The sequence below is a fragment of the Mercenaria mercenaria genome, chromosome 2, assembly GCF_021730395.1.
Source record: "Mercenaria mercenaria strain notata chromosome 2, MADL_Memer_1, whole genome shotgun sequence".
In the NCBI taxonomy this organism is placed as follows: Eukaryota; Metazoa; Mollusca; class Bivalvia; order Venerida; family Veneridae; genus Mercenaria; species Mercenaria mercenaria.
Window position 1 is genome coordinate 57,169,478 of NC_069362.1, and position 24,577 is coordinate 57,194,054.

General features: G+C 36.7%; 2 protein-coding genes across 2 annotated transcripts; one reads left to right on the forward strand and one right to left on the reverse strand.

Moving 5' to 3' along the window:
• Positions 1-317: 317 nt before the first annotated feature.
• LOC123564008 (palmitoyltransferase ZDHHC4-like) lies at positions 318-23,881 on the reverse strand. Its single transcript, XM_045357251.2, has 7 exons — positions 23,797-23,881; positions 18,498-18,671; positions 15,651-15,724; positions 13,689-13,858; positions 6,943-7,077; positions 2,167-2,411; positions 318-655 (listed from the first exon to the last, which is right to left on the reverse strand). The coding sequence occupies exons 2-7, from the start codon at positions 18,624-18,626 to the stop codon at positions 320-322; spliced, it is 1,089 nt and encodes a 362-aa protein (XP_045213186.2). The 5' UTR covers positions 18,627-18,671; positions 23,797-23,881; the 3' UTR covers positions 318-319.
• LOC128549389 (uncharacterized) lies at positions 21,302-22,814 on the forward strand. The gene is made up of 2 exons (XM_053526024.1): positions 21,302-22,126; positions 22,431-22,814. The coding sequence occupies exons 1-2, from the start codon at positions 21,302-21,304 to the stop codon at positions 22,812-22,814; spliced, it is 1,209 nt and encodes a 402-aa protein (XP_053381999.1).
• Positions 23,882-24,577: the final 696 nt, after the last annotated feature.

The window sequence follows — 24,577 nt, forward strand, 5'->3', positions numbered from 1 at the left end:
AGCAGACCTACAACTTCAAAAATCCTCCGCTATGTGCCCGTTACGATTATATACCTGTGCACAAGAAATGAACTCAATCCATGAAAATTTTAAGGAGTAATCCTAGATGCAGGACATACACATGCATATGGATGGTGACTCCAGTATACCCCCTCCTAAACTTTATTAACAAAGGTATAAAAACAGACAAAAAGTAAATATGCTTGCCCTTTGCGAATATTATGAAAGGGCATTCCACTGGTTTCAAACTCCTGAACATGAAGGAACTATAACATGCTGATAGAATCTGTACATCAATGAAAATTCTAACAAATATAAACTATTGACGTTTTATTCTTGACCTCATGAAATTGTATGGGAGAAACACTTCCAAAAAGTTATTGACCATCCCCTTGGAAAATGGTCTATATTTTGAATGAATAACTTTAGTGTTAGTTCTTTCTGTGTTTGAACTATTTCTGTTGGTATATGAACTACTAGGTGCACTCCTGTCTGCCTGTTTTTTCTGAAGCTCCTGTAGTTTATACCTTTCATTTGTCGTCTGGTTCGTGAAGATAAGATACAAATGATGACTTAGGAATATACTGACTAATACAGTCAATACAACTAATGCAATTACCAGGAACACCAGGCGAGGCAGTGCCATAAATAAATGCTGAAAATATATCAGAAATAATTATTTTATTTCAGTTTTACAGTATTACATGGATATATACAAGAGGCAGATCAAAATAAAAATTTCAAAAATATAAACTTGTGTTGTTAGCTATATAAGAAGTATATGATATAAATACTACTAAATTTCTTGCCCTTTATATAAAATTTCTCCCTTCTCTAACAGATTTAAACTAGAAGATGCTTTTGTAAAAATGGGCATGTCTCCCCCAATGCAAAGACGTATAGGCAAGAAGTCAATAGGGGTCAGGAGCGAAAGTCAAAGAGACACTGATGGTTGGCTGCAATAGGGATCATCTACTTGGCATGTCCAGTCATCCTGCTAAGTTTCAACACTCTTGGCCTAGTGGTTCTCAAGTCACTGTTCAGGCTCCTGTGACTTTGACCTTTGATCAAGTCACCCCAAAATAAATAGGGGTCATCTACTCTGCATGTCCAATCATCCTATTAAGTTTCAACATTCTAGGTCAAGTGGTTCTCGAGTTATTTTCCGGTAATGATTTTACACGACCAGGCCCCTGTGACCTTGACCTTTAATAGACTGACCCAAAAATCAATAGGGGTCATCTAGTCTGCATGTTCAATCATCCTATGAAGTTTCAACATTCTGGGTCAAGTGGTTCTCAAGTTATTGATCGGAAATTGTTTTCCATGTTCAGGCTCCTGTGACCTTGACCTTTAACAGAGTGACCCCAAAATCGATAGGGGTCATCTACTCTGCATGTTCAATCATCCTATGAAGTTTCAACATTCTGGATCAAGAGGTTCTCAAGTTATTGATCGGAAATGGTTATCAATGTTCAGGCCCCTGTGACCTTGACCTTTAACGGAGTGACCCCAAAAACAATAGGGGACATTTACTCTGCATGACCAATCATCCTATGAAGTTTCAACATTCTGGGTCAAGTGGTTCTCAAGTTACTGACCGGAAACGGTTTTCCATGTTCAGGCCCCTGTGACCTTGACCTTTAATAGTGACCCCAAAATTAAATGGAGTCATTTACTCTGCATGTCCAATTATCCTATGAAATTTTAACATACTGGGTCAAGAGGTTCTCTAGTTATTGATCGGAAACGGTTTTCCATGTTCAGGCCCCTGTGACCTTGACCTTTAACTGAGTGACCCCAAAATCGATAGGGGTCATCTACTCTGCATGACCAATCATCCTATGAAGTTTCAACATTCTGGGTCAAGTGGTTCTCTAGTTATTGATCGGAAATGGTTTTCAATGTTCAGGCCCCTGTGACCTTGACCTTTGATGGAGTGATCCCAAAAACAATAGGGGTCGTCTACTCCAGCAGCCCTACAACCCTATGAAGTTTGAAGGTTCTAGATCTAATGGTTCTCCAGTTATTGCTGGAAATGAAGTGTGATGTACGGACGGACAGAAACAATATGTCTCCCCCAGTGTGGGGGAGACATAATTTGACATACTAGTGATGTTGAGAACAACAGATTACATAGCTTACGTTGATATCAGCCATGCTTACCTGAAATGCGACAGATATCGTCATAGGTTTCACACTGCCATCGTCGTCTACAAATGAAGCTTGGAACAGTTTTATATCCTCAGCATACTGAAGTACACACCCACTACCTACATATATACCCTGTAGGAACATAGCAAGTAATGTGACCATGAATAATATAAAGTAACGATGGTTTAGTCCCCCTACACAGTTATTTGTCCAGATACAATGGTGGTCAAAGCGGTGAACACATCTGTTACATATACCTGAAATGAAAAATGAAGGAAAAATAAAACAAGTGGTGACTTCCTGAATTATTTTGTGACAAAGTAATAGATCCATTTCTTTATCTCTAGGCTTTTTTAAATAGAGCTCGGAGAGTGTTAAAATGTTTATGTTACAACAGGTCACTTTCATTATTATACCAAACTTTTAAAAAGGGCATGTATTCTTTTAGCATGGCAGAAGTCAAGAAAACATTAACTATTATTATTTTGTTAAATGTCACTGGACCTAGAAACATTGAAAACAAATGCAAATTAGAACATGGTTCTTATTTTTCTCAAAAAGTTTTGCAGAAATTCCTTAACACCTGCAGAGATGTGAAGAAAATGTTTATCCATTAGTCTTATACTGGTCATGAATAAGACCAGTTTTTGGGTCACAGGATTGCATCTGTTATTTTGTTAGCCACTCCATCTACACTTACAAGTTTAGTTCATAACTCTGCCAATTATGAAGGTATAAATATTATTTTGCACAAATGTTCCCCAAAATCATACGTCATGTTGAGTGCAATACCCAGACCAATAACTCTTGACATGTATTTTGAAAATACCAAATTATGCTACCTTCTGGACTTAGAAAATCCTAGTTAAAGTTCTGCGTGCAAGTTACTATCTCCAAAACTAATGCAGATATTGAATCGAAACTTAACAACATCGTGTCTTGGGGGTTATAAACTAGGTGATAGCATCAAGTCCCATAACTCTGACAAGCATCTTGGCAAAATTATGCCTTTTTCAGACTTAGGAAATCCTGGTTACAGTTTTGCATGTAAGTTACTATCACATAAACTAATGTAGATATTGAATTGAAACTTAACATGTTTTGTTGGGTTTATAAAACTAGGTCATAGCATCAAGGCCCATAACTCTGACAAACATCTTGGCCAAATTATGCCCACTTTTGAACTTAAAAAGTTTTGGTTAAAGTTTTGCATGTAAGTTACTATCTCCAAAACTGATGCAGATCCTGGATTGAAACTCTATATAGTTATTTTAACATTTAGGGTAATATTCCTACTTCTAGGATAACAAACTGAATAGTCGAGCATTGACAGCTCTTGTTCTCCATCCATTCATCAAGGGATTTTAGTATTACTTGGTACTAATGTTCTTCATAATGAATCAATGTGTCATGCACAACTCCCAGACCCCTAGCTCAAAGGTCTAGCTCACACTTGGATGCCGGAAGGTATTATCAGGGTCTATTTTGAGTCTAATCGGTAACTCTTCTATCCATCAATGAATTTTAATATTACTTAACACCATCAAGAGATGATGTATCAAGTGCAAATCCAAGACCCTTGCTCAAAGGTCAAGGTCACAATTAGAAGTAAACAAGAGCTGTCACTATTAGTGACAAATGGCCCCAAGCATTTATGCCATGTAATTTTAAAATCCCTTCATTGATGGCAGAGTTATGAACCGGACAAGAAACAGACCATGTTAACCTTTAACCTCTAAGTGTGACCTTGACCTTAGAGCTAGGGGTCTGGATCTTGTGCATGACAGGTCGTCTAAGTCCAAAAGGGAGCATTTGTGCAAAGTAATTTCAAAATCCCTTGATGAATGGCAGAGTTATGAACCAGACACAAAACTAAGTCTGACCTTGACCTTGGAGCTGGGGGTCTGGGACTTGGGCATGACACATTTATGCAGTTATTTCAAAATCCCTTCATGGATGGCAGAGTTATGGACCAGACATGAAACAGACCCTGTTAACATTTGACCTCTAAGTGTGACCTTGACCTTGGAGCTAGGGGTCTGGGTCTTAAGCATTATGGTCATCTCATTATGGTGAACATTTATGCCAAGTTATTTCAAAATCCCTTTATGGATAGCAGAGTTACAGCCCGGACAAGAATTTACAGTGTGATTTTAATATGCCCACCTTCGGGGCATAAAAAGTTATGGTAACAGGCACAGACTGATGTCCAACATTAATTATAACAAGACAATATGTCTTGCACAACACCCAGAACCCTAGCATAAAGGTCAACATTGCACTTCGACAACAAAAATTAACATTGTCTGTTTAGTGTCCACTCCATAACTGCCATTCATCATGGGATTTTAGTATTGCCTGGCACAAGTGTTCCCAGCAATCGGACAACTCCTAGAACCCTAGACCATACCAAATTGAATTTAGTCGTTTTCCAAAACAACTTCGTTAAATGTATGTGTGTTCCAGTTTAGAGTCTTTTTCAACAATTTTTCAGTCATATACCGGTAAACAACTTCCTCTATTTTTAGCAGAGCACAATGCCCAACTTTACTGTGCTGCCTCATGGCATATCACGCCGTAGACAAGTGACATGATACCCCACCTAGTCCTATTATACTGACATTGGGCTGACCTGTCAAAACCTTGTTACAGATTTCATTTTGCAGAAAAAAAAATCAAATTAATCTGCTTGCATGTGTGGAAAATATCTTCAAAAAAAAACTATTGGGCGGCCGAACAGAAACAGCAAAATATGCAATAAATGGGGTTAAGAAAATACTTCAATTAAAACCTTTTTGAAATACAGTTAAAAGAGTATCAGATTTGAAGTGACTCACTTCAACTTAACGATAAGGACATCTTAATTTAGATTTCTTTCTATTCATAAACACAAGCATTGTTATGAAAAACCAGCACTTATGTGTTACCCTTATTTGACAGAGATTACGCTCTAGAGGTATTAAAATGCGTATCATCTGAGAAAATGGCTGCACTGGAGAATGCCAAGACATGTTATGGCCAAACTGTTGGAGTAGTGATTGCAAATAACCTGTGGATTCAAAAACAACAACAAACAAGAGCTGTCCGTAAGACAGCCAATGCTTGACTATTCAAATTGTTGTCCCAGAAGCTGGAATATTATCCTAAATGTTAAAATATCTCTAGAGTTTCAATCAAGTATCTGCATTAGTTTTATAACCCCAAAGACACATGTGAAGTTTCAATTCAGTATCTACATTTAATTTGGAGCTAGTAACTTGCACGCAAAACATTAACCAGGATTTTCTAAGTCCAAAAGGGGGCATAATTTGCCCAATATACATGTCAGAGTTATGGAACTTGACCCAGTGAGGTTGGTAATTGACCTAGAAAAGAAGTTTCAGAGCAATATGCCTTTAAGTAATAGTTATATGTACTTGCATGCAAAACTTTAACCAGGATTTTCTAAGTCCAAATGGGAGCATTATTTGGCCAAAATCCATGTCAGAGTTATGGGACTTGACTTAGTGAGGTTGGTAATGGACCTAGAAAAGGAAAAAAAGTTTCAAAGCTATATGCCTTTAATTGATAGCCATACTTGCTCGCAAAACTTTAACCAGAATTTTCTAAGTCAAAAAGGGGGCATAATTTGGCCAAAATGCATGTTAGAGTTATGGGACTTAATGCTATCACCTAGTTTAATGACCCCAAAGACACATGTGAAGTTTCAATTCAATATCTGTTAGTATTAACCTTGCATGTAAAACTTTAACCAGGATTTTCTTAGTCCAAAAGGGGGCATAATTTGGCCAAAATACATGTCAGAGTTATGGGACTTGGCCCAGTGATATTGGTAATCAATTTAGAAAAAGAAAAATTAAGTTTCAAAGCTGTATGCCTTTAAATGACAGCCATATGTACTTGAGTGCAAACTTTAACTAAGGTGTGATGCCGACACCAACGCCAAGGTGAGTAGAATAGCTAAGCTAAAAATGTTTCCACTATAGCCATATGGGGAAAAACTGCAAACCCACCATGATGACCATGTTTTTACACATTGCTAAATGGTCTGAAGGAATCTGGTTGAACACCCAAGGGACATTGGTGTGAAATTGTTTTTGAACTGGGCTATTAGTTTCAGGTGAAGATTTTTAAAGATTTCCCTGAAAACTAGCCTGCAGCCATGATTTTTTAACAACATGGTCTGTTAGTATAAGTATTTAGTAGGAGGTCATCCAAGAGACATTTCAGTGGAATTATTTTGAACTCAGGCCAGTTGTCTCATAGCAGAAGATTTATAAAATATTTAATAAAGCCATACAGAGAATACTAAACCTGCCTCTTGCCTTCATGTTTTCAACAAACGGACATGGCTTTAGATTTCCCAAGGCACATCTACGTAAATTTATTTCAAAGCCAGGTCAATAAATTCAGAAGTTGTTTTTAATTTTAAATTAATTAATAATTAATTAAAAATTTTAAAGTTGTTCATACAGCCAAGGAAAATTGCAGTGAAATCATTTTAAAATCAGACCGGCGGTTTCTTAGATTTTCAAAAATTTTTATTTCTGTTGCCAAGGCAACCAGTTGAAATTATTCATGAGTGACCTGGGTTTCAAGGGATCTAACAGGTGCCCATCAAAGGATTATTCCTGTGAAGTTTGAATAAATTGTCTAATGGTTTAATTTGAGATCATCTTTAAAGAGACTGCGGCCATCCAACGCTCTTAAAATCCAGGTGAATTAAGAACTGTGTACAGACCCGACTTAGTATTACACGATTATATTTACTGTATTACAAGGACTTACCACAGTGTTTAGATCGAACTGGTTTCTTCAACTGACATGTTGAACAAACTGGATTTCCTTCATACAAAATACCATCTGGTTCATATATCTGCACATATTCTGTACTGTTATTAGGTTTTATTTCCCCAGGATCACCTGTGAACAAGATCAGACTGTATTCAGGAAACATCCTAATTCAGAAATATGGAACAGAAAGGCACAAACTGACCAAAGTGTGCTCACCGTAGGACATTAACTTTTTTACCCGAAGTGTAAAATATCTGACAATCTGGAACTTGCATAGCAAATTATTCATTTCGTTGTTGTTTACCAAATTTAATATCATAATAAATATTCTCAAGGTGAAGCTTAAACAAATTATGAGATACTTTGTCATGTAATAAAAAAAGAAACACTTTAAACACAAGGACTATAAAACCAGGAAATAATCTTTGCTTCCAAAGACTGTAAAATAATGCATAACAGCACATTTAGTAAGAATGTCTTCTTTGACTTGAATAATGTCTGTGATTAAAATAAGTACTGTGAAATCATTTAATTTCGCCGGCACGAAATTTCATGGTTTTGGCAAAAACGGCTGTTTCGTGGGGATGTAAATTCATGGATTTTCAATTTTTGAAAAAAAATTTTTTTCATAATTGCCACAGAAATAGATCTAGTAGATCTATATCATTTTGTTCTTATATTTGAAACCTACATGTGTCAAACAGTGCTACCATGGTTACCAAATTTGCAATCTATGCCGCGGGAGATTAGTGAGTGATCATGTGCCAATTAACGACCGTGTTATCTATAATCATACGACCCCTACTTTGCTAAACTTCATGAAACTGTGAAATATTCACTAAAAAGTTTGGCGCCAATTAAAGTACCTGGGATATTGCCTTGCACAATTAGCATTCATAATCAAAACAAATATAAAGTCCATCATATCGATCATCTGTCTTGTTTCAAACAAGAACTAGTTACTGTACTGCAAATATAAACAAGAGCACCGCCTTGCGGGTGCTGACGCTCATCTGATTTTTTTTAGTGTAATAGAAATATTGTCCTACCCATGATTTTCTAAGTCTAAAAAGGGCCATCATTCTTGCAAAAAGCAGGATAGAGTTATGTTTCTTGATGTACAGTGTCCACTTATGATGGTGAAAAACTGTTGCAAGTTTTAAAGCAATAGCTTTGATAGTTTATGAGAAAAGTTGACTTAAACATAATACTCAACCAAGAAAATGATTTTCTAAGTCCAAAAGGGGCAATAATTATTGCAAAAAGCAGGATGGAGTTATGTTGCTTGCTGTACAGGGTCAGCTTATGATGGTGAACAAGTGTTGCAAGTTTCAAAGCAATAGCTTTGATAGTTTAAGAGAAAAGTTGACCTAACATAAAACTTAACCAAGAAATCTGATATTTTCTAAGGCCAAAAGGGGCCATAAATCTTGCAAAAAGCAGGACGGAGTTATGTTTCTTGCTGTACAGGGTCAACTTATGATGGTGAACAAGTGTTGCAAGTTTTAAAGCAATAGCTTTGATAGTTTAGGATTAAAGCTGACCTAAAACATAAAACTTAACCAAGAAAACTGATTTTCTAAGTCCAAAAGGGGCAATAAATCTTGCAAAAAGCAAGATGGAGTTTATGTTTCTTGATGTACAGGGTCAGCTTATGATGGTGAACAAGTATTCCAAGTTTCAAAGCAATAGGTTTGATAGTTTAGGAGAAAAGTTGACCTAAACATAAAACTTAACCAAGAAATCTGATATTTTCTAAGTCCAAAAGGGGCCATAAATCTTGCAAAAAGCAAGATGGAGTTATGTTTCTTGCTATACAGGGTCAGCTTATGATGGTGAACAAGTATTCCAAGTTTCAAAGCAATAGCTTTGATAGTTTAGGAGAAAAGCTGACCTAAACATAAAACTTAACCAGGCAACGCCGACGCAGACGCCGACGCCGACAACCGCTCAAGTGATGACAATAACTCATCATTTTTTTTCAAAAAATCAGATGAGCTAAAAAAACTACAGTTGAACTTCAATGGCTCGAACTCGGATCTTTCGAACACCCGGGATCGCTCGAACTCTTCGCCCGGTCCCGAATTTATTCCTTCTTTATTCTATATAGTTCTACCTCGGATCGCTCGAACTTCGAAAATTCGAACTCTCGAACTCATTTGGTGGTCCCTTCGGCTCAATTACAGTGATAATTACACCTATTCTGTCGAACAGCCAATTTGTCGCCGGAATGGCTTGTGTTTACAAAGTTTTTTACACCTCTGCCTGACATTCGCCAAGCTTCCCCATTAACCGGCGCGTGTGTAATTTTCACACGCTTATGTAATTAGCGTCGATATACGACAAACAAATTAAACAAAGTGATTTTCGTTCACTGCATTGCTTTAATGGGCATTGATTAATACGAATAAAAGTATTTAAGATAATTAAGCAATGTCTGTCTTTATTTTTTCTGCATAAAAACGGGAGATTCGATGTTAACTTTCATACTGCTTTAGCATGGCTGAATAACTTAGAAAAGGACCCGGAAACGGGGAGATAGCTAAGTCGGCTACTGGAAGGCAAGGAACAAAACGAAAATAAGATCCAAAAACTTTAGAAACAAAATATATAACGCCATCATCAAATGTGAAAAACTCAATCTCATGTGTTCTATGTACAAATCTCTTTCGAAATTAGAGTTCAACAAGCGTTCCGCGGTTCAGTCCTACATCAAGGATTTCTTCAAAAAAATAAACTGTAAAACTGTATACTGTACATGACTCACTGATATTGTGAATAAACTGACGTATGCTCATTAATGTTGTGTATTGATTTCATGTGTCCTTTTATAGCCTATGTCTACATGTGACGTCATATAGTACCGTTTTCAAATATTTCTGTGTACATGTCTGTGAATTAATTGTTTGCATTTCAACGGGTTTATATTTGAAAATATTTGCACTGGACTATGATTCATAAAGGTTTGCTATTCATGTCTTTTTATTTGATGCTGTCTTCACCAAATTCTTATGATTATATTAGTGTTTTATCTGTGTCTTTTTCGTATCTATGTCATGTTTGAAAATAAATAATAAAGACTAGATTCTACTTCAGCATTCGTTTTTACAAAAGATCGTATCATACACACATGTAGGTACACTATGACAATATATTACGATGTAAGGTTTGTAACACATCATGCCGTCGAAATCCCAAATTCAAAATGGCCGCTATATGGATGGCTCGAACAACGGAAAACTCGAACTTATTTCAACGGGACCCTCGAGTTCGAGCCATCGAAGTTCGACTGTATTATAGATTTACCGATTTTATGTTGCTAAAAATGTGTTTTTACACATGATTGATATAATATAAATAGTTTAGAATCATGAAAGTAAAGTTCCGTACATAGCTGTTGTTGAATGCGCTTCTGCATCTAAAATTACAAGCTGTTGGACTTATGCATGTGTTATTTCCTAATGTGAATCCAGTAATAATGCATTGGTCACAAATATAGCAATTAATTTAGAATATCTAATAGTCCAAAAGTAGTAGTTTACTACATGTCAGTAAATATAAACATTGCAGAGCGGGGCCGATAAAAATCAAATAACAGCTGCAGCATAGTGTGGTTGGCACGTGACGCTACGTCAAACTTCTATTTTTAGTATCTTCTTTTACTTTGACAAGCATGTCGTAAACAAACCATGGGTAAATGTCTGAATGAAATAGTCGGTTTTGTTCTGACACATACCTATGTTTATCGTTGATGGAGCCTCCATAAACTACACGAAAGCTGCAAGTCAGTACTGCAGCATGCTAACAACTACGGACTAGATCGGACAGTTATGGTGTCTTTTATGGCAACATTGAGTTAAATTTACATTATCGTGGGCATAATTTGTTCGTTTGGACTTAATTTCATGGTTAAGCTGAACCACGAAATCCACAAAAATTAATCCCCAATGAATAATAATGATTTCACAGTACTGCTTTATTTTTGCTTCCTGAGCTCATTCTAGAAAAATCTGAATTATTCTAATTACTGATTTTAAAAACTAAAATAAACTGCATTTTTTTGTAAATTTAATTACAAACTCAGAAGGAAAGTACATGTATGTTTATTATATGACAGTGAAGATTTGGAGCTCCTGTAGTCTAACACAAGCTGATACTGAAACAGGATTACAACTTGTGTATCTTAAGCCCTGAGCCTGAACTACATGCATGTCCATAGAACAATGGTCCCCCAACTTCCTAAACTATTTTTTGTTGGAGAGGCAGTAACCAAATATTCCAAAATAAAAGAGGTCAAAGTACTGCAAATTGTCTGTCACTTTGACCTCATACATTGTTTATAACTCGTTTTATCTGGTAAGTTGTGAATGCATCAGTTCAATCAACCTACCGGACATGCAAAATTGCCAGTTCAAAACAGAATGGCGCATTTCAGTGCAACAATCACTTGGACCACATAGCACAGCGTGGTAAATCAGCATATAATCCTGTCCACCTACTCTGAAGTGCACTTCTGCAAATAATATATACTCTTCTTTAATGGTCAAACTCAATCTTTCCTTGTTATCAGTCACATGGAATTACACTGTTAAAGAAATGTCTCCTTGCTATCAGTGACACGGAATTACACATGTTGTGTAACAAATATTTCCTTGTTATCAGTGACATGAAATTACACATGTTGTGTAACAAATATTTCCTTGTTATCAGTGACATGAAATTACACATGTTGTGTAACAAATATTTCCTTGTTATCAGTGGCATGGAATTACAAATGTTGTGTAACGAAATGTTTCCTTGTTATCAGTGGCATGGAATTACACATGTGTGTAACAAATATTTCCTTGTTATCAATGACATGGGAAACACATGTTGCGTAACAAATATTTCCTTTTTATCAGTGGCATGGAATTACACATGTTGTGTAACAAAATGTCTCCTTGTTATCAGTGACATGGAATTACACATGTTGTGTAACAAAATGTTTCCTTGTTATCAGTGGCATGGAATTACACATGTTGTGTAACAAAATGTTTCCTTGTTATCAGTGGCATGGAATTACACATACAGTGTAACAAATATTTCCTTGTTATCAGTGGCATGGAATTACACATGTTGTGTAACAAAATATTTCCTTGTTTTGTTGTGTAACAAATATTTCCTTGTTATCAGTGGCATGGAATTACACATGTTGTGTAACAAAATGTCTCCTTGCTATCAGTGACATGGAATTACACATGTTGTGTAACAAAATGTTTCGTTGTTATCAGTGGCATGGAATTACACGTTGTGTAACAAAATGTTTCCTTGTTATCAGTGACATGGAATTACACATACAGTGTAACAAAATGTTTCCTTGTTATCAGTGGCATGGAATTACACATGTTGTGTAACAAAATGTTTCCTTTTTTTGTTGTGTAACAAATATTTCCTTGTTATCAGTGGCATGGAATTACACATACAGTGTAACAAATATTTCCTTGTTATCAGTGGCATGGAATTACACATGTTGTGTAACAAAATGTCTCCTTGCTATCAGTGACATGGAATTACACATGTTGTGTAACAAAATGTTTCCTTGTTATCAGTGACATGGAATTACACATGTTATGTAACAAATATTTCCTTGTTATCAGTGGCATGGAATTACACATACAGTGTAACAAATATTTCCTTGTTATCAGTGGCATGGAATTACACATGTTGTGTAACAAAATGTTTCCTTGTTATCAGTGACATGGAATTTCACGTTGTGTAACAAAATGTTTCCTTGTTATTAGTGACATGAAATTACATTTGCAGTGTTACAAATATTTCCTTGTTATCAATAACATAGACTTACACATGTTTTGTAAGAAATGTTTCTTTTTTTATCTGTTACATTGAATTACACATTTTGAGTAATGAAATGTTTCCTTGTTATCAGTAACACAGAATTACACATGTTGTTTCCAATTAACCATAGACCAATCATATATTTTTATTAACTATCTATGTATGTTGTACATCAGTAAGTTAGTCTAAGGGTTTATCTGTCTGGGACTACCTGAAAGAAACTTAAGAAAACTCTTAAGCAGCTGAAAGAAATGAGGTTACAATAGCAATAAATTTTACCCACTGTATCTTTTGAATACTAGTAATTGTAACTTCGTTAATTATTTTCAATCTGTCCAACAACAGTAACATTCCTACAAAGCTTGGCTGACATTAAATTTAATGTTTCAGTTTTAGGAGATGTTCTTTAAGGAGTCTGTGGACGATGGTCGATGGATGTATCATGGACATGCAACAATCCTAAAAGCTCACCATGAGTTGTTAAGAAATTACATCAGTCTTGATTAACTATAACAAGTGGTATAGTAGACGCAACTTGACCGCGATGGTTGACCTTAGGCTGATTATTCATATCGGTTATTTCATTATAGAAATCAAGGGTGTTTAGGGTAGCCATGTATATTTATATGGAATTAGTTTGTATACAGTGCAGTATCAAAGTATATATACTTTCATTTGATCAATTAAAACTTTCCAATACACTAATTCATATTTACACAAAATTACATTTCCTTTTTCTCGTGCAGCTCGTGTTTTACGTACACTCCTTTTCAATAATAGGTTGTGCCTTATTATGTATTATAATGCAAAGGTCAACCATCGGGGTCAAGTTGCGTCCACTATAGTAGTTCTTTAAAACATATATACCTCCTGTAAGATGGATGCATAAAGTTACTAAGCCTTACCTGTCCAAGCCTTATGCCAGCAAAAATAGTTTGTAAACAAAGCAACAAAAGGCCACAGTGTATGGTTGTGATTTGGGTAGTGATGATACAAGATTGGTATCATGTCCACTAGCCATACAACATGTGCTAGTATACACAATACCAGAAAGATCAGTTGAAATGCACAGTTCCTGAAAACAAAACAAAAGTACTTTTAATATATGCTATATAATTTAGGTCTAAATTAGCAAATAACTGGCTGCAGAAATTTTGAAAATGTACATGTTTATAATGACCATTGTTGCTATAATATGTAAACATAACCCAAATATAACACAAACAAATTCATTGAATTTACATCCCCCACTGAAAAGGTTGTTTTGTGAATGAAACAAATGAAGTTTTGAACGAAATTTAATTTCCAGATTTACGCAAGTTATGTACAAAAGGACCATGCAATGGTTTGTTGGTTCCTATTTTGACAAACTATAGGAGGAAAACTCTATCCTACAGTTATTTATATTTGTATTAGTTTCATGAAGATCCATCAATGGCTTGCATTGTTTTGTGGGAATTTATGAATTTTAGAACAATTAAAGGGCAATAACTCTGAAGTTACTGAAGAGATCCTGTTGAAACATGTGCTTGCACCAAGGCCCTATAATGATCTATATTTGTGTTAAATTTCATGAAGATTCATCAATGAATTACTTTGTAATGCGGGAATTTACGGATTGTAAAATAATCGAAAGGCAGTAACTCTAGAAGTCAATGAAGTGATTCGGATGAAACTGGTGTAATCCACCACCCTATAGTGATTTACATTTTTGTAAAGTCTCATGAAGATCCATCAATAGGTCACTTAGACACTGTCAAAAATCCTTTAAAAACTGCTTTTACTGGGTCAAGGGGGTTTAAACTAAATGTGAGCAAAAGTCATGTGCTAATTAATCATTACTTGAGGTTTGTTGGTTCTAGTTAAAAATCTTTTTGAATTACAAGCATTTTCAAATTTGTTTTACCAAATCAAGGCAAAAAACTGCTCATACTCGGTCAAGGAAGATAATACAATATGTGAGCAAAGGTCATTTGCTAATTAATAATTATGTGAGATTTGGTGATTCTAACTTCAATTCTTTTTGACTTACCAGTATTTTTAATTTCAGACGGACGGTTGGATGGACAAACAACTGAACGGACAACGCCAAAACAATATCCCGTCATCAGGGGATAATGATTAGTTAAAATAAGTTTAACATAACACAAGCATGTCTGGTTAGCTGAAAAGGAGGTAAGTCACTGCCTTGAATGGCTTAGTGGTCAACAGTCAAAACTATTGCCCGAGGTTCAAAAGACCAATGTCAAATATTTCTGACTATTGATCAGTAAGATATATACATAATCCACAAACTATGAGTAAGCTGTCCACACTAACAATATTGAAATACTGTTAAAAGGCGTTAAACTTTCACACAAACATTACACAGTTTTATAACAATGCACGCACCCAAACTCTATCCAGCTTGTTAAGGAGTCACTCAAAGAAAGATTTAATGCATCTATTTTGAAATTTGGTCCATCATTCTGTTTCTGGTAAGATGATTTTTAAAATTTGCAATGTATACAAAGAGGAAAAAGTGAAAACCACACCCCATAGGGGCCATAATTTTTGACAATAGGTTTAGTTTGAAAACTCTTAGTAGAGGGACACCACAGAAATGTTTTGTGAAATTATTTTAGATCTGGTCAACAGTTTCTGCAGAGATTTTAAAATCTTTCTTTTTTGTTACCGTGCAACCACAGTATTTTATGAAATGGACTTCTTCAGATTTGATCAACATTACTGTAGTGTGGCTAAAATTGGCCACACATTTTAGGAGAAGATGCCATTTAAAGCATTGTTGATAAACAACGAAAAACGAAAGAACTAGGCAGTGGGAAACCTTGAGCACTTAGTGCTCATGTGAGCTCAGAATCACTTACCTTGTATACAGCAGATAGGTGCACAGCTTGAGAAGAACATTCTGGATACTTCTGGGAACAATTCTCTCTACACTCTGAATGAAATATAAATCAGATATAATAACTATATTCTTAATATTAATATGGTCTTTTACCTTACTGAAGTTTTTTTTCTGCTCATCAGAGCAACTTATAACTGTTAACAGTTGAGCTATTTATGCGTATACAACTTCATATTGACTACAACTCAGTGGATGCAATCCTTTCACCAAAAATAACTGTTCACTCTATCAAAGTAATGTACTCCTTTGAATAATTTTGTTCACATATACTGCACTTATTTTTTGCCTGGTATTTAACCTGTAGAGCACTTATTTTCTTAATCCGTGTACTTGCAAGGGGTGTTCTAAAAGTTTCAATACATGTACTAGCCTCATAACTTTGTTATAACTGATCGGAATAGTATGCAAATAACATCAATAGAAGAATATTTATAACCTTTAGCGTCCAATGCCCAACACAGCCATGCCCCTGTATAAAAACTGTCACAGTAAGGACAATCTTACCTCAGTTAAAATCTGTCTGTGAGCACCAATAGGACCTGTACAATATTTGTTAAAGTAAGGACAATCAATCTTACATCAGTTAAAAACTGTCTGACAGCACCAATAGGTCCTGTACACAAGAGTGCTGCGTCCCTGTACACTATCTGTTACAGTAAGCACAATCTTACCTCAGTTAAAACCTGTCTGAGTGCACCAATTGGTCCTATAAACAAGAGTGCTGAGTCCCTGTACAATATTTGTTACAGTATGGACAATCTTACCTCAGTTAAAATCTGTATGAGAGTATCAAAAGGACCTGTATACAAGAGCGCTGAGTCCCTGTACAATATCTGTTACAGTAAGGACAATCTTACCTCAGTTAAAATCTGTCTGAGAGCACCAATAGGTCCTGTACACAAGAGTGCTGAGTCCCTGTACAATATTTGTTACAGTAAGGACAATCTTACCTCAGTTAAAATCTACCTGAGAGCACCAATAGGTCCTGTACACAAGAGTGCTGAGTCCCTGTACAATATTTGTTACAGTAAGGACAATCTTACCTCAGTTAAAATCTACCTGAGAGCACCAATAGGTCCTGTACACAAGAGTGCTGAGTCCCTGTACACTATTTGTTACAGTAAGGACAATCTTACCTCAGTTAAAATCTGTCTGACAGCACCAATAGGTCCTGTACACAAGAGTGCTGAGTCCCTGTACAATATTTGTTACAGTAAGGACAATCTTACCTCAGTTAAAATCTGCCTGAGAGCATCAACAGGTCCTGTACACAAGAGTGCAGAGTCCCTGTACACTATCTGTTACAGTAAGGACAATCTTACCTCAGTTAAATTCTGTCTGAGTGCACCAATAGGTCCTGTACACAAAAGTACCTAGTCCCTGTACACTATCTGTTACAGTAAGGACAATCTTACCTCAGTTAAATTCTGTCCGAGTGCACCAATAGGTCCTGTACACAAGAATGCTGAGTCCCTGCACACTATCTGTTACAGTAAGGACAATCTTACCTCAGTTAAAATCTGTCTGAGAGCACCAATAGGACCTGTACAGAAGAGTTCTGAGTCCCTGTACACTATCTGTTACAGTAAGGACAGACAATCTTAACCTCAGTTAAAATCTGCTGAGAGCACAACAGGTCAGTAAACAAAGTGCAGAGTACCTTACACTATCTGTAACAGTAAGATATCTTACTCAGTATAATCTGTTGAGTGCACCAATAGTCCTGTACACAAAAGTGCCGATCATGTACACTATCTGTTACAGTAAGGACAATCTTACCTCAGTTAAAAACTGTCTGAGTGCACCAATAGGTCCTGTACACAAGAGTGCCGAGTCCCTGTACAATATCTGTTACAGTAAGGACAATCTTACCTCAGTTAAAATCTGCCTGAGAGCACCAACAGGTCCTGTACACAAAAGTGCAGAGTGCCTGCATACTATCTGTAACAGTAAGGATAATCTTACCTCAGTTAAAATCTGTCTGAGTGCACCAATAGTCCTGTACACAAAAGTGCCGAGTCCCTGTACACTATCTGGTACAGTAAGGACAATCTTACCTCAGTTAAAAACTGTCTGAGTGCACCAATAGGTCCTGTACACAAGAGTGCTAAGTCCCTGTACAATATCTGTTACAGTAAGGACAATCTTACCTCAGTTAAAATCTGCCTGAGAGCACCAACAGGTCCTGTACACAAAAGTGCAGAGTGCCTGCATACTATCTGTAACAGTAAGGATAATCTTACCTCAGTTAAAATCTGTCTGAGTGCACCAATAGTCCTGTACACAAAAGTGCGGAGTCCCTGTACACTATCTGGTACAGTAAGGACAATCTTACCTCAGTTAAAAACTGTCTGAGTGCACCAATAGGTCCTGTACACAAGAGTGCTAAGTCCCTGTACAATATTTGTTACAGTAAAGACAATCTTACCTCAATTAAAATTTGTCTAAGAGCACCAATAGGTCCTGTACACAAGAGTGCCGAGTCCCTGTACAATACTTGTTACAGTAAGGGTAATCTTAACTCAGTTAAAATCTGTCTCAGTGGACCAATAAGTCCTGGTCACAAGAGTGCTGAGTCCCTGTACAATATTTGTTACTGTAAGGACAATCTTACCTCAGTTAAAATTTGTCTAAGAGCACCAATAGGTCCTGTACACAAGAGTGCTGAGTCCCTGTACAATACTTCTTACAGTAAGGGCAATCTTAACTCAGTTAAAATCTGTCTCAGTGGACCAATAAGTCCTGTACACAAGTCTTAGAGTGCTGAGTCCCTGCACAATATTTGTTACAGTAAGGACAATCTTACCTCAGTTAAAATCTGTCTGAGAGCACCAATAGGTCCTGTACACAAGAGAGCTGAATCCCTATACAGCAAGCATAGAGAACCAACTATAAACAGCACACAGTAAGTAATCAACAGAGGTAGAAACTCCATCTTCTTCACACTGATTCCTTATTTTGGCATCTTGCAGTTCTCTTTCTGCAAAGACAAATAACCTACCTCTATTTTTAAGTCAGATATAAATGAAGTTCCTAGCTATGGTAACTGGTTTTACTATTTTTTCAGTGACTACAGCATCAGTTTTTTATAGTCATATGTATTCAGTTAGATAGGTGTATTCTAAAAAAAGCTATCTCTGTTCTGTGACTGTTACCTCTTTTTCTAGAGAGATCTATGTCTTTTTATTGGAGATAGCATTACATTGTGTATACAATGAGAAACAGGAGATACCTTGTTACACAAAACTGATAGATCTTAAACCTAGCTACTAACACTATTAGATATACATACGGCAGGTTCTTTTATGTCAGCTGCTATCTCATTCAACTAGAGAGAGCTCTTCCCATCTGTAAGTGCTAGCTTTCAAACATAAATATGTATGAGATATCTTCCATAAAGCCTTATACAGATAGTCGAAATCATTCGTCCTCCACCTCTGATAATTCATGTGGGGAAGTTGGCAGTTACTTGCGGAGAACAGGTTAGTACTGGTATAGAATCCAGGAACACTGGTTAGGTTAACTGCCCGCCGTTATATGACTGAAATACTGTTGAAAAACGGCGTTAAACCCAAAACAAACAAACAAAATAATTTGACGGTCAGATTGTTTTATATTTGTGACAGGCAATCTAACCGTCAAAACTTCAAAGGACCAAAATTATGGAGATAAATCGCAGTACATTGTCATGTAAGTTATTGGTTTTATTGCTTGCGCCTATTGCCATGCAGACGTGGTAAACGTTAAGTGTGTACAGTACATACATACTGGTAGGTTTAAATCACCAGAAAACTCTGGAAATTTTGGAAATTGATAATTTTTACATAAATCAATGAGGAATTGAATCCCCTTGTGATACATGTAAGTTTTATTTGAATATATCTCATATCCGCTACAAAATCAGCATTTAAACCCAAATCGGCAGCGATTACAATTTCATTGGCAATTTCCTCCACTGTTTTGGTCTTTAAAGTGTTTGACGTGAGTGGAGATAATTTGCCCATAAGAAAAATAACTCAATATTTCCTAGGATCACGTCAAATTAGTTTGACTTCTATACAGATAGCTCTTATCCGTATCATAGTGCTATCTCTTGAATATCTATCTCTTGGGAAAGGCCAACCCTCTAAGTGCCCTCACTTGGATAAATTTGGGAGAGGACATTATAATTAACCAGACCAAGTAATATGGGGATCCATCAAGCAGTACATGAGAAGAAAGCATTGGAAGTTTCTTTCTATTTTTAGCTCTAGGTAGCCTTATTTATTTGGCTTATCGGGATGACTTATTTTATGATCTGTTATTTTATAGTTGTCATCCCTCTAAGCCTTACATGTATCCGCATTTTACTGTTAGGAAAATGAAGACGTTAAAAAATCCAAATAACTATAAAATTACTGGTCAAACTTACTTGCTCCAATAAATTAAACATTAATATTCATGGTTAAATATAACTCATAATTTTAAAATAAGAGACTTAAATCTTCAGAAATATAGAAATATGTGTAAACAGGTGCGAGGAGATATCTACCCTGACACTGGTTTCAATACACAGCAGACTGCCGATGACACAATCTTACTTAAGTTCTTGATCTTCCTAAAAGTTAGATCTGATGACAGCCCATTCAAATTCATCTTTCTGTATCATCAGATTTCAAATATTGCTATTTTTATTTCCACCAATCTATTTCTATTTGAACCAATCAGATGACTCGTTTCAACAAACATTTGGCTAAAAGGAACTGGACTCAGATTTTGAATAAAAAATGTTTCTTTAGAATAAAAGTTTCGTCATATTTATGATTATGAACATAAGAACAAGAGCTTTTGTTTCTAAACTATCTTTAAACAAGAGCACCGCCTTGCAGGTGCAGACGCTCATCTGACATTTTTGTCTCTGTATAACAGATTTTCTAAGTCCAAAAAGGGGCCATAATTCTTGCAAAAAGCAATGTAGAGTTATGGTACTTGCTGTGCAGAGTCAGCTTTTTTTTGGCGAATAACTGCTCCCAAGTTTTAAAGCAATAGTTATGGAGAAAAGTTGACCTAAATGCAAAACTTAACCAAGAAATCTGATATTCTTTGTGTGTCAAATGGTCTACTGATGTGTCTAGTATGGCGTGCTGTGTGTTGTGTGCTCGTCACCTTCCGCTGACGTTCTGCCGCTGGCTTGCCCTTTGGGCAAAAAGCAAGCCAAGTGCGCAAGTCTTCCCTGCCAGTACACAGCCTCTCTGTAGACAAGCCCTATGCAGTGCCTTCTCGTGGCGACATATGGATATTGAGCACCCTGCGGCCTCAGGCAGAACTGTATAGGACTCAGATAAAACCTAGAGAGCTGAAGACAGATGTACCAGGCCAGTTGGTGCTCTCTAACAAACCATGGTACAATGCATTTACTACACCATGACTACACAATCATCTAGATCTAGTTGTTATGGCGCTGGTTCTTTGAGATCCTTCCAGGCAGAATCAGTGCAGGGCTCTGAGCCTCGACAGAGTCCACCTCATACTACTGGAGGTAACTCCCATCGCCTTAGAGCTAGGAGACGAGGGAGGAAGTTTACTGGCCACACGGTAACAAAACAGAAGCCAATGCAACCTTGAAAGGTTATGCATTGGAATGCAGAAGCACTCCTCAATAAGAAAATGGACTTAAAGAACATCTTGTTTGATAAGGACATTCAGGTCTACTGCATCCTAGAGACTCATTTTAGCGAGGACAAATCCTTCAAGGGTGGAGGCTACCAGTGCTTCCATTGTGACAGGTTGTGTAGGAGCAAGGAAGGAATCCTAACACTGGTGAGAAACAACATAGCAGCAACGCAGATCACTGTGCACATGGATGACACCGAGTATCAGGTGTTACGCCTAAAACTTAAAGATGTGGAGTTAAATGTTGTCAACCTCTACTCCCCAAATGACAAACCTCTATCCACTGACACGATCCCAGTGCAGGACTCAAACTTCCTAGTCATTGGTGACTTCAACAGCCACTCACAGAGCTGGGGATATGACCACATAGACAGGCGTGGAGAAGAGGTAGAGTCCTGGCAAGATGATCACAACTTGTTGCTGATCAACAACCCCGACGACCAGGACACTTTCTATTCCAGACGTTGGCACACCACTTCCACTCCTGATCTTGGTTTCTGCACTGAAGACATCCACAAGAATATTGCAAGAGAAGTAGGCCAGCAACTAGGCGGTAGCTATCACCGTCCTGTTTACCTCACCTTGCAATATAGGACCATACAGGAACCAAGCTTAACTCGTTGGAACTACAAAAAGGCTGATTGGAAAAGATACAGAGAGCTTACAGATGAAACCTGCAGACAGATTCCCACTAAAGGCAGAGACATCAACAAAGTCACAAAGGACTTCAATGCAGCCCTACTCCAGGCAGCCAAAAATGTATTCCTAGAGGTTCCAGGAGAGGTTACAGGCCATACTGGAACAAGGATCTAGAGGGCCTTCAGGAGGAGTTGTCAGATGCCAGGCGAGAGGCTGAAACACAACTGTCCCAAACCAACAACATAAAACTCCAAAAGGCATGAGCCAAGTTTCTGAGAGCAAAGATCCAGGCCAGAAGACAGAGCTGGAAAGAAAAAACTCTCTCACTCAATTTAGAAAAAGACAGTACAAAGCTCTGGAAACTTACACGGCGATTGAATGATGAAGCGGATGCGAAAGAGGCACTACATCTGTAGAAGAAAATGGTTTTCTGCTGACTGGAAAACAGGCTGCAAATACGTTTGCTGAAAACTACGAGAAAGTAAGCAACATCATAGTCAACAGAGGATGGCAAAGAGAAGTTAGAAGGGAGGAAAGAGAGAGAAGATCCAAAAAGTCCAAGGAAGAAGTGATGGAAGCAAGCCTCACACTAAATGAGCTACTTACAGCACTGAAGAAGCTCAAGGCCAAGAAATCACCAGGACCAGACCACATCACCAATGAGATGCTGACCCATATGGGAAGTTTTGCTACGAAAACCCTTCTAGATGTCTTCAACCTGAGCTGGAAGGAGGGAAAACTTCCACAGGTCTGGATGGAGGCGATCATGGCACCTATCCTAAAACGTGGAAAGGACAAGAAGAAAGTAGCCAGCTATCGAATGTCAACATAAATTCATTATCAGAGATGTAATCATTACAAATACATTGTAAATGTACCAGAAAACATTCCAAATGATTTCATTGGGGATTTCCTAACAGAAATAGGCAGAATAAGTTTGGACATGACTGGACAGCGACAGTCAAAAGTTATCATGCTGTCCCAAAACGTGCTATTATTTGGACTAAACTCTAGGGGCCTCTTAACAGGACCATGTGTCCCCATTTGAACAGAACTAGAAGAGGAACTAATAATGTTCTTTCATAACTATATGACATAAGTACATTAGGTTAAGACCAATCAGAGTGCATTTTCGAGTACTGCAGTTCCATTGGTATTAAGTATATTACAAGACATATGTGATTTAGAATAAATCCATATTAGAATCAATAAGATTTTCATGCACTGCCCAGATGTGTACAACAACAACTTAAGTTCACTGATTATTATATCGATTTAATACCTTTTAGTTTAATTTGAATTTACCAGGCAGTCATGAAAATCGGTAAATGTAATCAAAACCCAAGTGAAATTGTATATTCACAATGTTTGAATGTTAATTTGAATGACTAATTTGAAGAAGATCCATAAGTGTCATGAGAAAAAGTTGTTTATTAATGTATTTCTATTTGCAATTGACATTTTACCCGTCGTTTATTCAGTTTAAGTCAGTTACCAGATTGAATATTTTGTTATCTAATATTTTCAAGTTGGCGATTTTCGACAACAAAATATGAGTAAGCTTATTATTTTGAACAGAAATATTAATCTTAATTCATTTATATTCATTCAAATTCATACATCCAAATATTAAATATCCGCATACTATACACTTTTGGTAAAATTGTTTACTTTCTCGTGTTTAAAGAAGTTTATTGTTTCTTTGTGTAACCAGCAGTCTGAAAATCAAGAATTTTCTATAATACAGCCAAAATTATATGATGACAATGTATTAATATAAAAAAATAATGAATAATTTGTAACAAACATCAAACCTTTGACCAGCAGGTCATGGCGAAAATCATTGACCTGTCGTTGTCATCTAGGCTGTACTTGATTTGCTTGTAGACTGGTGGTTTTCGCTGAGATCCTAACTGTTGTTTTAATATGAAACTTTTTATATCTTTAAAAAGCTATTTGTTGTCTTGTCTTACATTCAGCCATTACTTCAAGGGTTAAGATATAATAATTTCAAGGACTGTAATTATTTTTTTTCGGGTTTTTAAATAGGTCAAGGTAACAGAGGTCAAAGGTCGATACTTTGTCAATGGAGGGACTTTGATGTAACTTGGCACAAATGTTCACCACCATGAGACGAAGTGTCATGCGCAAGAAACATTTCCCTAGGTCTAAGGTCAAAGTCACACTTAGAGGCCAAAGGTCAGATACAAGAATCACTTTGTCCAGAGCATTTCTTCTTCATGCATGGAGGGATTTTGATGTAACTTGACACAAGGATGTTCACCACTATGAGACGGAGTGTCATGCGCAAGAACCAGGTCCCTAGTGTTAGAATTACTTCCTTTTGTTGTTACTATAAATAGCTTATATTGTAACTTTTTATTACTGGCCGCAGGGAAAAATCAAGACAATAGTTTGACCTATCTCTATCTGGTAAGGATTTATGTGCGGATTAAATTTAAGATTAACTCCCCTTTGTGATGACGGGCATATATTGTAACATTCTGACACTCTTATTTACTTAAAAAAGATATTTGTTTAAGGTCATACCGGGTGACAAGTTAGTGGTCTGTATTCTACATAGCAAAAAGCTAT